At 37.6% G+C, this 16,267-nt stretch overlaps 1 protein-coding gene across 2 annotated transcripts; it reads right to left on the bottom strand.

Annotated features, from left to right (window-relative positions):
- Window positions 1-1,276: 1,276 nt before the first annotated feature.
- Window positions 1,277-7,043, bottom strand: LOC105030795 (stonustoxin subunit beta). 2 transcript variants are annotated; one of them, XM_010904887.2, is made up of 5 exons: window positions 6,949-7,043; window positions 3,816-3,866; window positions 3,620-3,688; window positions 3,364-3,506; window positions 1,277-2,783 (listed from the first exon to the last, which is right to left on the bottom strand). In XM_010904887.2, the coding sequence occupies exons 1-5, from the start codon at window positions 6,992-6,994 to the stop codon at window positions 2,367-2,369; spliced, it is 726 nt and encodes a 241-aa protein (XP_010903189.1). In that variant the 5' UTR covers window positions 6,995-7,043; the 3' UTR covers window positions 1,277-2,366. The 2 variants fall into 2 exon arrangements, with proteins under 2 accessions (XP_010903189.1, XP_010903196.1); XM_010904894.2 differs by having other exon boundaries at window positions 3,822-3,866.
- Window positions 7,044-16,267: the final 9,224 nt, after the last annotated feature.

Here is a 16,267-nt window from a genome sequence, read left to right as displayed (position 1 = left end):
CAGCTGACATTTATCTGAACTGTCACATAGATCGTTACTGACATACCAACATCCAGCGCATAGTAAATATCCCTATTGCTGATGTCCACTATTAGGTGTCGCAGGACTGTTTCATTTGTGATGACTTACTCTGTCTTCTGAAATAGAGCACACACTTTAAACTCTCCAAGCCCTTTGTTTAATAGCCATCAGGGCAGTTGATCAGGGCACTACAGCCCTGTTCCTGGCAAGCTACTCTCCTGTTTGTTTTTGCTCCGACCCCAATTGTAATTAACCTAATTTAGCTAATCAACCAGCTATTTTGAATCCATCAGGTCCGTTATATTAGGGATGAAGTGAAAATCTAGGAATAGGTTCATAGGGTCCTGGTATTGTGTATACTATAAGAAGTTTATGGACTTGGAGCGTGAACGTTTGTGTGCTTTTATGTTTTGCTTGTGTAAGTATCCCACTTATAGATTCCACACACCACTGAACACATGCTGGGGTGTTAAGGCACAAGATAGCTGGCGCCCACCTGTCAAATGAGAAAACCGATCCACAGAAACTCAATGCGGGCATCTCAGATGAAGCTCGGATTGGGGGATGGGGGATTTTCACCCCTGCCAACTTTGCAAACATTTTAGAGGGACTCTCAGGCGTAAAGGCTTTACACCAAGCTAAGGACCTTGAGTCCTCGTAGGCCTATCGCATAGGTTTCTCTTTTTAATAAATATTCATTTGTTTTGGGGATGGGAATAGCCAAGAGACTTTTAACAGTCAGTCACTGATGTAGATTAGCGCCAAGCCAGAATGAGGAGTAGCACAGTTGTTTTCAAAAACCTCCTCAGGGAACCCCCAGACGCTTTATCATGTTATTGTAGCCCTGAATCATCCCACCTGATTCACCTAGTCAAGGATTTGATGGTATGTTGACGAGTTGGAACAAGTGTGCCAGCTCTGCAATAGTTTGAATACATAGAGCAGCTGGGGTTCCCTGAAAATAGGTTTAAGGATCACGGGCACTAGCAGGCACCATGGTCCTTGTAAAAGATTGACAATCAGTCTGAAAGTTTGTGGGTTATTTTGAGTGCTCACTTTTGAAGCTTTAACAATATGTATAAGTTCCTAATAATCTTTTAATTTTGAAAAATACATTTAAAATCGGACTTTTCAGAAATTTCAAAGGCATCGAAATAAAAACTTTATTACTAAAAAGAATCATTACACACTGTATATTGACATATGTACAAAATACTTATTCAAGCAAATGCAGTAAAAGAAAAAGAGAGAAAAATGTCATATCCAGCAAAAAATTGTCTAAAATAATCAGATGTCTTTCCAAGCATTAAAATACTTCATGCAGAACAAGCATTATGACGATGTATTTTCTCAATTATTATTTAAAGCATTCCACAAGTCATTACTAAAAATCTAAACTAATTCCTGTTCTTCTTCTCTATAAGCACATCCTCCATTCCTTGTTTCCCATACATTTTATGTCCCTTTTCTAGAGTTTTTCTAGAGTTATACCAAGGCACCACACCACCTTGTGTTAAATCCCAGGATGTGTCAGGACCGGTCATGACCAGAAAACCCTGACAGAAGACTAACAATTGGCCTCGCATCACCCATGAGTAGGGGATTGTAGACCAGCAGGTCAGCCCTTCCATTAAACTAAGTACTTTCTTCAAGCTCGAAGGCCCTTTCTTTTTCATATGTTACTGATGAAACTCCAAGGGTGACTTCTGGAGAGTGACGAGGGAATGAATAAACTCATTTACTTCGGGACAGTTGCATGATTTGGATGATACAATTCATGTTCCACTTTCAAACCAGAAAACAAGCTGCATTTCAAATGAACAAATGCCTACTGATGTTTTATAAACCTCAGTAACAGTTAAACATTTAACGAAGGAAGTATTTCATCTTTTACATGTCTCATGTTCAGAACCAGACTTTGATTACGTTGCCCTCAGCAAGGCAGCACCTTTGCAGGCTTTCCGGAAGGGGCCACGGCAGGATCTTGGTAGGGCAAATGAAGGGCCAGCGGGGAGTCATTTGAGATTCAGCTCTTCTCTTATCCTGCCTCTACTGACTTCTTTCGGTGGTTTAGGAGCCTGCATGTTGTCTGACGTCGACAGTCTACAGAGCGTTCCTTCCGACACATTTGTTAGGCAAGCAAACAGTGTGATAAGAAGCGGCGCGGCTTAGCGAGGTATGTTTCAGAAGACACACCAACTTTTCAAACCCTGTAGGGAGTTGCTGGGATGCATCGGGTTTTGTATGAATGTAATTTTTATATCACAGGGTTTGGAAATTAAAGGGGTAAAAATGTATTTAAAAAAAATTGAATGAATACATTATCAACTACCCCTCAATAAAGACTACTCTGGTTTCTTCACTATGGTGCAGGAAGAATCTCCACCAACCCAGAAGCCTGGCATAATCTTGTCTTTAATTGGACCCTCAAATCTATATAGCAACTTCACCTCCTTCTCTTTTCCCTCCTCTCCTTCTACAAGGTAATAGTTCATAACTCCAGCGGGCTGGTCAACGTACACTCCTAAAGTGAAGCATTGTGGGACGTTCCAGATCTCCTTGTACCTTCCATTAAACCAGACCTGGTAACAGGATCCTGACCAACCCAAACACCAAGATTCCTCGTTCTCCCCCAGGCCATTGGGCACTCCAGCACTGGCCCTCCTGCCTGCTCCTTCATAGGTGGTGCCAATGACCACCCATCCTGTGTATTGTACCTCCCAGTACGCTCTAAAGCCCCATATGCCTTCTTTGGTCACCACCTTAGGGAGGAAGATAGATTTAATAACACATAAGACAACAGTGCTGTTCGTGATAGGAAAATGTAATTGTAACATTATGCAAATATATTGTGGTGGAGCTTTGATAACAGCTAGCAAGTGAAAAACAAATATTTCACTAATCAGCAGTAGATACACATCTACAGTGCACAGAATAAGCTAACAAGGCAAAAATAAACACGTTGTCCCACAAAAAAGATCCAGGAATCCCGTAGGACCAAATGAGGTATTTGAAGTATTACGTGACCAACCAATGTCAGTAAATTAGTATAGCTCTCTCCTTGGTCCAGCCCGTTAGCAGAACATTCTTGATATCTATGGTAAGATACATATGTAACGTCGCTAAGATTAATTAAGTGTCTGAAACATGATAGGTTAGCTTGACGATATATCCCTGAGCATATGTACCAACTGCGAAATTGTAATAAATCACATGAAAACGATTTGGTGACCTCATTATGATGCCACCACTATATATTTATGGGCCTTTATTTGTTTATTATGCTGAAGCTTAAGCATTGTAAGAAAGCCAGTGTACTATAAAAAGACATACAACTGTTACCTGAGGGGAGTATTCATATCTCTTAGGACTGTCCAGGACAGGACACATGGTATTATCTCCCCTACGAGACACCTTGGATCCTCCCTCAGAAATCCACAGCACGCAATTGGCTGTCTTATCATCCAGAGACAGGTTGATCCAGTCTAGACAGAAAAAAGTGCCTTCTAAATAATAATATCCCATTTAAACCTGAAAGCTTTTATATTTGAAATGGTAGACTAGCCAAAAACAGGACTAGAAACGTGCCAATCCTTACGTTTCAGAAGCTCGGCTCGGCATGTAGGCTCTGGAATATTGGGGTCATAGACAGGCACGTTCTCTGTGACTAGAGGGGGAGAGAAGAGTGTCAGAAGGAACAATGTTACTATAATTTTGCATCAGCATACCACACATTTTCTAATAATACTAATCAAAACATTGAAAACATATTTGGCTTAATTTTTGCTTCTTACATTTACCTTCTTGTTTCTTTGCAGTCTTGTTTGATTTAGTTGTTTTCTTCTCTGTAACGGTAAAGAGGAAGGTCAAAGTGAAACTTATGGACACTTGGTTACCTCATATGGATATAAAAAGTCTACACATCCCTGTCTACACAAAATGCCAGGTTCTTGTGATGTAAAAGAATGAGACAAATATAAATCATGTCAGAACTTTTTCCACTTTTAATGTGACCTGACTTTTAATAACCTGTCTGAGGCAAACATGGATACAGCTTGTACTAAGTAATGTCAAAAACGTATTACTCAAATAAAGTTGTCTTTCAGATTGTCATTCACTTGACCATCTGAAAGACAAAAACCAGTGAGATGAAACCTGTGGCATTCAGCTATTCAGCAGGGGATGTGGTGTCCAAGCACACATAGTAATGAGTGTAAAAAGCTTTTCATTACAGGTAAGACATTGACCTTGTTTGGTATAGTTACAACTACTATTGTAAAAAGGGCTTTACAAAAAAATGTGATTGAATTTGATTGATATAGTCCATTGTTTGTAAAAATGTATTCACTACTTGTATAATATAGTCTGTTTGTGTGTTAGGGCTTGGAACGTTTAACTTTGTGTTTTGTAGCTAGTTAGCATTATTGTTATAATGCTAGCACCAGTATAAAAAAGTGCCGTAAGTCAAGCTCTGCAATATTGTTTTAAAATATTGAGAATGATTTGGATCAGGCAATGTTGAAATTCAGCTTAAGACATTTTATATTTTTCATTAATATAGTTTTGTAATTTACTAAATTAACCTGACAGAAAGAAAAGTGTTTAAAAAAGCTCACGTTTTAAGTGAGAGACATTTGGCCACCAAAGACAGTGGTTTTCCTCTCAGGCTGTTGGGGCAACAACTATTTATTTAATACCAACTGGTATAATAGGTGAGAGAATACAACAACATAAATAAATTAATTCTGTGGAATTCTGTGGCACTCTGGCATACAAAGGCGCTGCAGCATCTGGAGCCGCTGCTCTTTCAGTAAAACATCTACTGTCGTTCCATAACTTCTTAAAAAAATACACAAATGCCTAGAAATGTATTATCAATAAATACAGTATTGTGGTTTTAATTAAAACTGTATTGTTTTGCTAAAAATTTACTTGTGCTAGAATAACTATACAACTGCTTTACAAAAACATGTATGAACATAAATAGATATTTTTGATGATATGAGTAGAAACAGTATTCTGTTTATTTAATAATTTAGGGTTTACTGTATTTTTTTTTGGTACTTTTAAATTATTATTTTTTATTTGCTAATAACTTATAAAAACAATGATATATGATGATACGAGTGATAAGAATGCTGTTGTGAGTATGAGCACCTATCACCTCCCTTCTTAGAAGCCCCATAAAGCCATACAAATCAACAGATGTTAAATGACAAGGGAAATATTGTTGGTTGTCATCCTAATCAGATTTTTTATTTTATTTTTGTATATTCCATAAAGAGAAAGTAGAGAGAGAAAGAAGGTAAAAAGGGAAATTTGAGAAGTCAGTTATGACATAACTTCTACAAAACATTATCTTGAATATAATGTCTGAAGAGACTGTCCAACGAGTACTGGGAGGATAAATACAGTGCCATTTTATGATACCTGATATGAGGATTTGCAGTGTAGTTGACTAAATCCTTACAAGGACAGCAATAGGTGTAATATAACCCCATTTCCAAAAAAGTTGGGACACCATATATGAACAATACACAGAATCATTTAAGATGGACTGAGACGGAAACTGTCCCGTGGTCTGACAAATCAAAATCTGCTATATGTTTTTGGGAATCCTGGAAGAGAGGGACCATCCGGTTTGTTATCAGCACACAGTTCAAAAGCCATCATCCATGATAGTATGGAGGTAAATTAGTGCACATGGCATGGATGACTTGCACATCTGTGAAGGCATCATTAATGCAGAACAATATATACAGGTTTTGGAGCAACATATGCTGCCATCCAGACAACGTCTTTTTAAGGGAAAGCCTTGCTTATTTCTGCAGGACAATGCCAAACCACATTCTGGACATATCGCAACAGCATGGCTCTGTAGTAAAAGAGTCTGTAAACTGTCCTGCCTGCAGTCCAGACATATCACCCATTGAAAACATTTAGTGCATTAAGAAATGAAATATACGACAAAGGAGACCCCGAACTGCTGAGGAGCTGAAATGCTGTATCAAGCAAGAATGGGAAAATATATCACTTTCAAAACAACAGCAATTTGTCTCCACAGTTCCCAAATACAGTCTTGTTAAAAGATGAGGTAATGCAACACAGTGGTAGACATGCCCCTGTCCCAACATTTTTGAAAAGTGTTGCTGGCATCAAAATCAAAATGGCCATGTATTGTTCCAAAAACAATAACATTTTTCAGTTTCAACATTTCATACATTGTCTTTTTAATTTTTTTCATTAAATACAGGAATAAAACATCATTGCATTCTGTTTTTAATTTGCATTTAACGCAGCTTCCCAACTTTTTTGGAAATGGGGTTGTATTACACCTACGGTATTGCTGTCCTTGTTAGGACTTAATCAACTACACTGCAAATCAAACTCAAACAAGTTAATCAGATTTCTTAGCCAGACAATGATGAGCACAATTAGTTGTGAGAAGCTGGATGTTAAAGAATGTTGAAATCACTAAATCACTCAACTGAAGTGGAAATTAATAATGATCAGATTTTCTTTACAAAAGGGATGAAGGATATATTGAATCTTAAAGAGTTCTAAATTTGGAAATCATTAAGGTGGAAATTAGGACTTTTTGCAGCCAATAGTGAAATGGAGTTATCTGAAAATGTGTTGTAGGGCAATACAAAAACAATGAGCCGTATGATAAATAACACATAAAATATTGGATGTTAGAGACAGAACACACAGGGCAACCAAGTCTCACTAACATTTCAAGCGATTATATTTTCAAAGCAATTTCTGAGTTGTTTGTTGGATATATCAAAGTCTTTGACAAACTGTATTGTTTTAACCAAACTGATGTAAGTGTTAGGAAGGTTTCTGTAAATTACTTTATGATATAGCAACATGAAAAGTAACATTGCTTGCAAGTGAAAGATGTGCCCTAAAGACAGTCCATACCTGACTTATTTGAAGTAATCATTTTGGAGGATGTGATGGGAGCCATGGAGAGGCTGTTTTTTCTCGCAGTCAGTAGACCTTTTGTTCCAATTTGTTTTGGCAAATGTTTTGCAATCTCCTTAAGAGGCTAGACTTTTATACCCTTGGAAAGGAAAAGTTTGTGTGTGCGCGTGTGTGTGCGCGTGTGTGTGTGTTGGGGCGGGGATGTCATTGGCTGGGATATTTGAAACTCCTGTAACCTTAAGCGTCTTTCTAAAAAAGCTGGAAGGTGGAAACAAACACTTTTGGAATGTAAAATTCTGTGGCCGGACATCATGCTGGCCACTGTCAACACTGACAGTGGATGGATGAGAGAGATATACAGAACATGACACATCGCCAAAAAAGTTGTGAGGTGACACCACATGACAAAATACTGACTGTGATAAGTTCATCATTAACCTCCCTTAAGCTCTCTTTAGAACAATGAGCAATCAGGGGTTATCGCTTCCACTGTATTGTTACTGATACAATGTGTTATAACTAGATAGAGTCATGGAACATAAGGGACTTAAATTAAATCAGTAGAAATGTTTCTGTGCCTACAGTATTGTGTTACATTTATTTGCAATCAAATGCAAGGGCATATCTGAAGCCTATCGACCATGGAAACTATTTATGAAGTTGGGTGTGTTTTTTTCTGTCAACTGTATTCAACAGTAACCATTATAGAACCAGACACAGCACTCTATTAAAAAACGTCTGAGAAACACATTCGAATTCCAGAGATGAGCGACCGGGAGTAAGACCCAGTAACCAGCCCTAGAGGGAGCTGAAAGGAGAGAAAGGCTGAGGAAAAGGTGATTGATTGATGATCAGGACGGTCGGCATTAAAGAGAGAGCTTGTAGAACTGGAATAGGAGTGACTAAGATATTAACCAGCTGCTCATCAACAAGGCCATTAACATAATAATCTATAACAGCTAGGGTTCAAAGCCTTTGACAATTCCCTATCTGAAATAGCCTAATCCCTCTCTGAAGTAGTATGTGACGTTACAGTATGAACACGCCAACTCCAATTTCCCTGACTAAAACCGATGATAGACAATTCTTCTCACCTCAAATCCACAGCCCCTCCTCTGAAGAGTATCTTAGAATGAAACTTCCTTTGCCCAATTAACATTTATGGTAAGAGTATTGGATTTGAGTATTGTGACAAAAGCCAGATGTTTTCTAAGAAAACCGCTCCGCTAGCCTATGCAAACTGCTCTTTTATGCACCACCATGACAGATACAGTGCAGTCCATATGTTTTTGGACTGTGACACAAGTTTTGTTAATTTAGTTATGGATTCTAACACTTTAGATTTAAAATGATGCAATAATAATGGCATTAAAGTACAGACTAACTGCTTTAATTCTAAGGATTTTCTCATCCTTATTGGATAAACTGTTTAGAATTAACATAATTTGCATGTAGTCCCCCATTTAAGGGGATAAAAATATATGGACAATTGGCTTCACAGCTGTCTGTTAGGCAAGAGTGTTTGTTTGCTTCTTAGTCCATGCCCAAGAGAGCTTTCAATGTAAAGTCTTGATTCTAGGTTTTGCATTTGGAGTTGATTGCTGGTGTCTGACAACACAAAGACCTTTCTTTCTGGCAACTCGACCATGAAGCTAATTTTTGTTCAAGTATCATCGTATTGTGCTCCATGAAACAACCGCACCGTTTTTTCCAGAGCAGCTTGTATTTCTCCTGAGGTCACCTGTGGGTTTTTCTTTGTATTCACAATTCTTCTTTTCACAATTCAGTTTTGCCTGAAATCTTTCTTGGTCTATCTGACCTTGGCTTGGTATCAAGAGATCCTAAAATGTTTCACTTCTTAATAAGTGAGTGAACAGTACTGATTGGCATTTGCAAAGCTTTGGATATCTTTCTATATCCTTTTCCACCTTTATAAAGTTCCATTACCTTATTATGCAGGTCTTTTGACAGTTCTTTTCTGTGGATGAAGGTGCTCAGATTATACACCACCAGCCCCAAGGGTCTTCAGAGACAGAAGTTCTCCACTGGGCTTCCCTGATGAATATCTGTGGGTGAGGAACAGGTTCAGTAGACCCAGCATTGTTTACCTATGCAGTCTGCTGGAGCCACACATAAGGAAGGACATACAACTTAGCCAAGCCTTGACCACTGTTTGCAGTCTTGTCTGCATAGCACAGCATTGCACGGCATGTACCTGAATACAATACTGTATTAATGTAATCCTCTTTTTCAGGCTTCCCCAATTTTATAGGCACAAACAGCACAGATCAATCAGAAATAATCTGGTATTTCCTTTTGTAAAAGCCAAATTCTTAATTAGTAATTAGTTGATTATCATTTCAATTGTGTTACAGCGTTTAGTCCTTTAATTGTAGATCTTTTGGGGTTTCAGTAATTTTAATGTAATTTAAAGCTAAACAATATATTATTGGTTATTTAAAGTATTACTGTGATTGAGCTAAGGTGTATGTGCCACTGTTCTTTAGGCACGTGCAACTGTTCTGACTAAATTGACGGTTGTTGGAAATGTTTGAAGGAAGGAAGGATGCAATGTAAGATTAGGGCTATACAGTAACTTAACATAACTTAGCGTAACTCAACATAGCATTGTAAAGTATATTAGATAAATTACAACTATCGTTTGAACTCCATCATTGGAAGTTATTGAGAACTGAAAGCTCCAATAAACACCCTTAGACTGTATTCCATCTCCCTGTTGGATTCGTGAGTACAATGCTAACTGACTCAAGCCTGGTAAGTAGGGAATTCACAAGTGTACAAATGCATAGTTGAATTTGGATACGCGTCAAACATCTGATTAATCCACTAGGAGCCTAAATGGAGTGATTAAAGTAAAGCGGCCACGATACCTTTCCTAACCAAGTAAGTCATAGCACTAACAAGTAGCTGCAGAAGGCCTATGCAAAATCAGATTTGAAACCTCACACAATGTCACACCTAAAGTTCAAAATATTATTCTGAAATGTTGAGCAATGTTGAGATAGTTCAGAACTAGAATTTACATTTTGAGAGATACCACTGCATCAACTCTTCTTAGTCATGGTGAGTAATTTACAATGAAGGCTCTGCCAAGCAAAGTGTGCCACATCTTTGGTCACCCTTTATGCTGTCAGATGATCTGTGATGGAAGTTGCCTAATATCTAATATCGAAGAGGTTGCCACATTCTTTTTTGACTATTCAGTTGGCCCTTGTTGAGATGTAATTGCCGAGAATTAATATTGGCCAAGGGTTACTAGGTCAGAAAGGCTTCAATCCTCACCAAATAAGGCTAACTAACAGTAAATACATTATAGTTGTCAGTTCACATAAGTTAGCCTACAACATAATTTTGATTGATCATAAATTGGATATCATCTAGTCTGATAATATAGCCAGTTTTACTTATCTAGTGACCTGAATGTTGAGTAGGCTAGTATGACTTTTGTATAATCTGTCAGCAATTTTTTGCCAAGCCATCTCCCTCGCCTTGTCATTTGCGAAAGCATTGTATTTTTTACAAGTATTTTTGTTGATGACTCCTTTAAATTCTTCATAAAGTCCCTTCAACAGGGTTTGTTCCGCTGTTGAGAAGATCACCGCTCTGGTTTTCGCTTCTTTTGTGCGACATAGTATCTTCATTTTGATGATCACTTGTTCTGGGCTGCTTATGGACTCCGTGCGCATGCACAATGCAAGCTTGTTCAAGCCTGGCTTGAGTTAACGTTGACAAGACCCGGCTAGATTGTATTAAAGGAACAGCTTGAGCCTTAAGTGGAAGTTGGCATTCATTCAAACCGGTCTTTTTCAATTAAGCGTGAATTTCATTAGCAGCGTTGATGGAATACCCCCCAGTCTTGGTAATACTATCAATCAAATATATTGTTTATGTTCATGCATGATTCATTTATTGGTTAAAGAAATGCAAGTAAATGTATGTCAAATAGAGGAATATTACATAACACAAACATTAAGACTCTCAAATCTTTATTTAAAACACCGACCTCAGCTTCACAAAAAACAAGATTCAACTGAATTATATCACAGTATTCTGGAAGATGTACTGGTTAGCTAGCTACAGAAGTAGCAGTAGTACCACACAGTTTCTAAATACCAAGACCTAACCTGTTTGGAATATTCATACCACACTCAAAATGAATGTACGTCTGTGTACATATATACTGTACATTCAGTACATGACCAGAATATATTTAAGAAATATAAAACTTGCAATCATCACATAAGTACTGTACGTCCATGATTTAGAACATCATGGAGTGCTAAGGAAGAGGACTCATAATGAGGACAACAATTGACTGGTTACAGTTATGAACTCTGTGTGTTAAGTTTCTGGCCCCCAGAGCTGTGAAGACATCCCCCAAGTGGGTGCCACACAGAAGGTACGAGATGTCAAGCAACTTTAATTTAATGTTGATTCACAGACTGGTCCTCTACGAGAACAACAGCAGTCCCCCTCGCCCATTTCAAATATGAATCAACTGTTTTCCCTGGCCACACAGACACCATTATGACATCACCAGCATGCAGGAGATGCATCAGAAGGGAATCAACTTGGTTGTCTATGGAAACCATTATTAGCATTCTACATTCTAACCAACATTCTTAAGACACATTCAAGATTCAGCTCATAAATCCCCCATTGTTTAATTGAGCTAACTTTGTACTGTTAAAATGTCACGTTACTTTAATTTTAGTTATGAATCAAACTCTCAATCTGATAAGGAAGTGTTTTTCTCTGACTGTGAATCTAGATCTGATCTGGGTGACTATAAATATATGCCTGGAGGTGCCCATACGGAAAACAAATATATTTTTGCAATGAAAAATGCATGTGGAATGTGTAATGAATATATGTTGAATACATTTAAATGTATTCAAAATAAATGTCAATGTATTTCACCTTTTATTCCAAAATCTATTTAAATATGTATACATAGATTTAGCTTTATTCAATTTACATTTCAGGTATCAACATGTATTTCAAATTGTATTTCCAAAATGTATGTCCAAAAATCTATAAGTACATAAAAATCTTGTCCAAATGTATTTTAAAACAAATAATGTTCACTGTCCAAAATGACATTCATGTAAGACTATTTTTTCACTTCATAGCAGACCTGAAAATGATTTTACGGTGATTTCAACGAGGAACACAAACTGAGACTAAGATCTCTTTTACAGCTAAACACAAGTGTTATTCCCTTAGGCCGCATTTCCACTGGTGCTTTACCCCAGAACCGGGGCTAAACCGGTGATTTATGCTAATGTTGGCTGCACACTTGCCTGTTTCGACTATACCTTTGGTACCAAGGACTTAAGGACGGGCTCAGGTGGGGAGGGAGGAGAAAACTATATACACGCACTTGTGACACTGCAACTGTAAGCCAATGTGTTCATCACAAGCGTGCCGCACAAGCCCTGAAAAGTGAAGCCAAAACGTCTCGATCGCCCCCTGGTGAGTGGTCCCAGTATAGGTCTTAAACCCCGCCCTCCCCATGTTATTCAATGGGACGCGAGATCAACTAAACAATTAAATTACCCTTCAAATATATTTTTTCCGAAGCTGGTTTCTGTCATTTACTGTAGTTTGTATCACGCTAATGTAAATTCAAGAGTTTGTTTTTAAAATAAGTTTGTTTTTAGTTAGTTATTTAATGCTCTAAAAACGGTGGTGTGACGTCGTGATTCACAGCTGTGATTGACAGCTATCTGAGCCGAGGAGCCACTGAATCTTCGGAGGACTGAGGAGATTGGAACTTTACATTTAATCTCTAAATTTCTATAATTGATATAATTTCACACGGACATAATGGGTTGTTCTGCAGTACATTGTGCTAACCGATCTGGCATTTCCAATCGATCTTTGAATTTTTTTCGGTAAGTTACATTTATAAGCTATTTAATTAGTAAATAAATGTAATGGGCTAGCTAACGTTAGCTAAAAGACAACAAGCCTCGTTAATAGCCATGTTAATAGCTAGCAGGTGATCGTTAGCTAGAAGTTACCAATTATTTTTGTATTAGGCCTATTCTAAATTAAGGTTAACCATGATGTAAGTTAGGCTATAACATATCGTCTAGGTTTAACAAGCAAAGGTTGTACTGTACTTGGACTTGCGATTGATTACGGTATGCGCATTCTGCGAGGGAGAGTGAGGGCGGGGCACAGGGGTGGCGCCGTTGATTTCGCGGCTTTACGGCTTTACTTCCTTCTCGCTACTGCGCATAACTACTGCGCAGAACTGGTCCCAAGATCGCTATCTGCGCAGACGCAAGTCCAAGATGTCAGCGCCGTATCAGGACACTGGTGGCTTCATTTTTCACCAATGGAAAAGAGCGAAAGGGCGTCGTCCATTATATATACAGTCTATGGTTCATCATTTAGTTTAATTAGTTTGTCAAAACTATCTACCTTTAATACAAGGATTTGGGAGAATTCTGAGGTAATTTGTTGTCGTTATAGGTTCTGCAGGCTACGCCTCGGTCTCAGCGCTCCGTTTTCTATTGAGTAAATGGCATCGTATCATCTCCGGTCATTACAATTCTGTTGTGAGTCTTCACTTCCCTATACTGTTGCTTTATTTTCTTTTTTTTTTCAGGGATTTGTTTGTTAGATTGGATAAAAACCATTACGAGAAGCCTAAAGACTCAGCAAATGATTATTTGAATAGCACAACATACTGCGTGAAAACACAAACAACACTTTCAAAATGTTCATCATCAGTGAAGTGTTGATGATATCACTTTTAGTTGTTGAAATAGATATTTAAAGATATACAGTCACGAAATGCATTTCATCTTGCAGGCACCAATATACTCTTAATTTACTGTAGCAACCTTGGTAAGACCACAATTTTCCAAAACATTTTCAAATGCATCTCCAACATTTTTTATTACATTTCCTTAAAGACTGTCCTTGGATAGTTTTGAAGTAATTTAAAATTAAATGTATTCTTATTATTATCAGGTCTGAATGAAGACAATAGGCAGTGAGAATGGAGTAAGCGGTAAGAGTACACAGAAATCAGCCCAAATTCAGAGAGGGAAGTATTCAAATGGAAGACCATCTAAAGGACATAGCCATTCATTTCAACTGAGAGACTACCACCGGACTGTTCTTGCTACTACACTTGACTAAATTTCTTAAATATATTACAATTACACATTTAGGCTTTGTCAATATATTGATTTAATAAAAGTTTAGTATATGCAAATCTCATTACCCTTTTTATCATTGAAGTTCTGTTGTTAATGGCTGCCATTACTTGTGATGGGATATGGAATATATTCAGTTGTGCTTGAAGCATACCCTGGCAGATAATGTGCAATTTTGGCATTGATTTTGAAAACTGATCCTGCAAAAAAATAAAAATTAAGGACAGTGAACATATGAAGCCATTTATTATCACATAAATGTATGGCTCCTTTTAAAATCTTAGTGATATCAGAAATCTCCCAAATGACCCTGATCAAAAGTTTACATACCCTTGAATGTTTGGCCTGGTTACAGACACACAAGGTGACACACACAGGTGAAAATGGCAATTAAAGGTGAATTTCACATACAGTGGGGAGAACAAGTATTTGATACACTGCAGATTTTGCAGGTTTTCCCACTTACAAAGCATGTAAAAGTCTGTCATTTTTCTCATAGGTACTCTTCTACTGTGAGTGACGGAATCTAAAACAAAAATCCAGAAAATCACATTGTATGATTTTTAAGTAATTAATTAGATTTTTACCTGCTTCTTTTTAAATTGCAATTAGTGTCTGTGTATAAAAGCTCAATAAGTTTGTTAGCTCATGTGGATGCACTGAGCAGGCTAGATACTGACCGATGGAGAGCAGATAAAGAATTGTCAAAAGATCTGCGTAACAAGGTAATGGAACTTTACAAAAATGGAAAATGATATAAAAAGATATCCAAAGCCTTGAAAATGCCAGTCAGTACTGTTCAATCACTTATTAAGAAGTGGAAAATTCAGGAATCTCTTGATACCAAGCCAAGGTCAGGTAGACCAAGAAAGTTTTCAGCCTAAACTGCCAGAAGAATTGTTCAGGATACAAAGAAAATCACACACGTAACCTCAGGAGAAAATAAAGGCTGCTCTGGAAAAAGACGGTGTGGTTGTTTCAAGGAGCACAATACAATGATACTTGAAATGAGTTGCATGGTGGAGTTGCCAGAAAGAAGCCTTTACTGCACCAATGCCACAAAAAAGCCCTGTTACAATATACCGACAACACCTTGACACCCCTCACAGCCTCTGGTACACTGTAATTTGGAGTGACTAGACCAAAATAGAGCTTTATGGTCACAACCATAAGCGCTGAATTTGGAGAGGGGTCAACAAGGCCTATAGTGAAAAGAATACCATCCCCACTGTGAAACATGGTGGTGGCTCACTGATGTTTTGGGGTTGTGTGAGCTCTAAAGGCACGGGAATCTTGATAAATAAAGCATGTTATCAGAAAATACTGGCAGACAATTCGCATTCTTCTGCATGAAAGCTGCGCATGGGATGCTCTTGGACTTTCCAGCACGACATTGACCTTAAGCACAATGCCACTCTGGGGAGATCTCAAATGTGTGGTTCATGCAAGATGACCAAAGACTTTGCATGACCTGGAGGCATTTTGCCAAGACGAATGGGCAGCTATATTACCTGCAAGAATTTGGGGCCTCATAGACAACTATTACAAAAGACTGCACGCTGTCATTGATGCTAAAGGGGTAATACACAGTATTAAGAACCAAGTGTATGCAGACTTCTGAACAGTGGTGAGGTCATTTTTTTCTTTGTTGCCATGTTTTGTTTTATGATTGTGCCATTCTGTTATAACCTACAGTTGAATATGAATAAATAAATGAATGAAAATAAATAAAATAAGTTGACTCATGTTTTCTTTACAAATGGTACATATATTACTAATTCTCCAAGGGTATGCAATCTTTTGAGCACAATTGTACAGTAGCATCACAAAAATATTGGTACATACAGCTTAAAGTGTTTCCTTTTCCAAAAAAACCTAAAGTAAAATAAGTGATATACTTAATACTTAAAGATGGGACTATTTAAAATAACATAAAAAAAACATCTTTATTTCAGCTGAATGTGTAATATGTTGTTTATTTGTAAGTAATAGAATCCATATCACACCTCACTGAGCCATACAATTCCAATTTGAAAACAAATGGTTTTGATGAAAAGGGCATCATATTGGCAAATACATGACATATTACATGATTTTTGGAATTCAACAATTTATTAACC

Source organism: Esox lucius, chromosome 5 (genome assembly GCF_011004845.1).
Source record: "Esox lucius isolate fEsoLuc1 chromosome 5, fEsoLuc1.pri, whole genome shotgun sequence".
Taxonomy (NCBI): domain Eukaryota; kingdom Metazoa; phylum Chordata; class Actinopteri; order Esociformes; family Esocidae; genus Esox; species Esox lucius.
The sequence above is the reverse complement of the archived record's forward strand: the minus strand, read 5'-3'. Positions and strand labels throughout refer to the sequence as shown.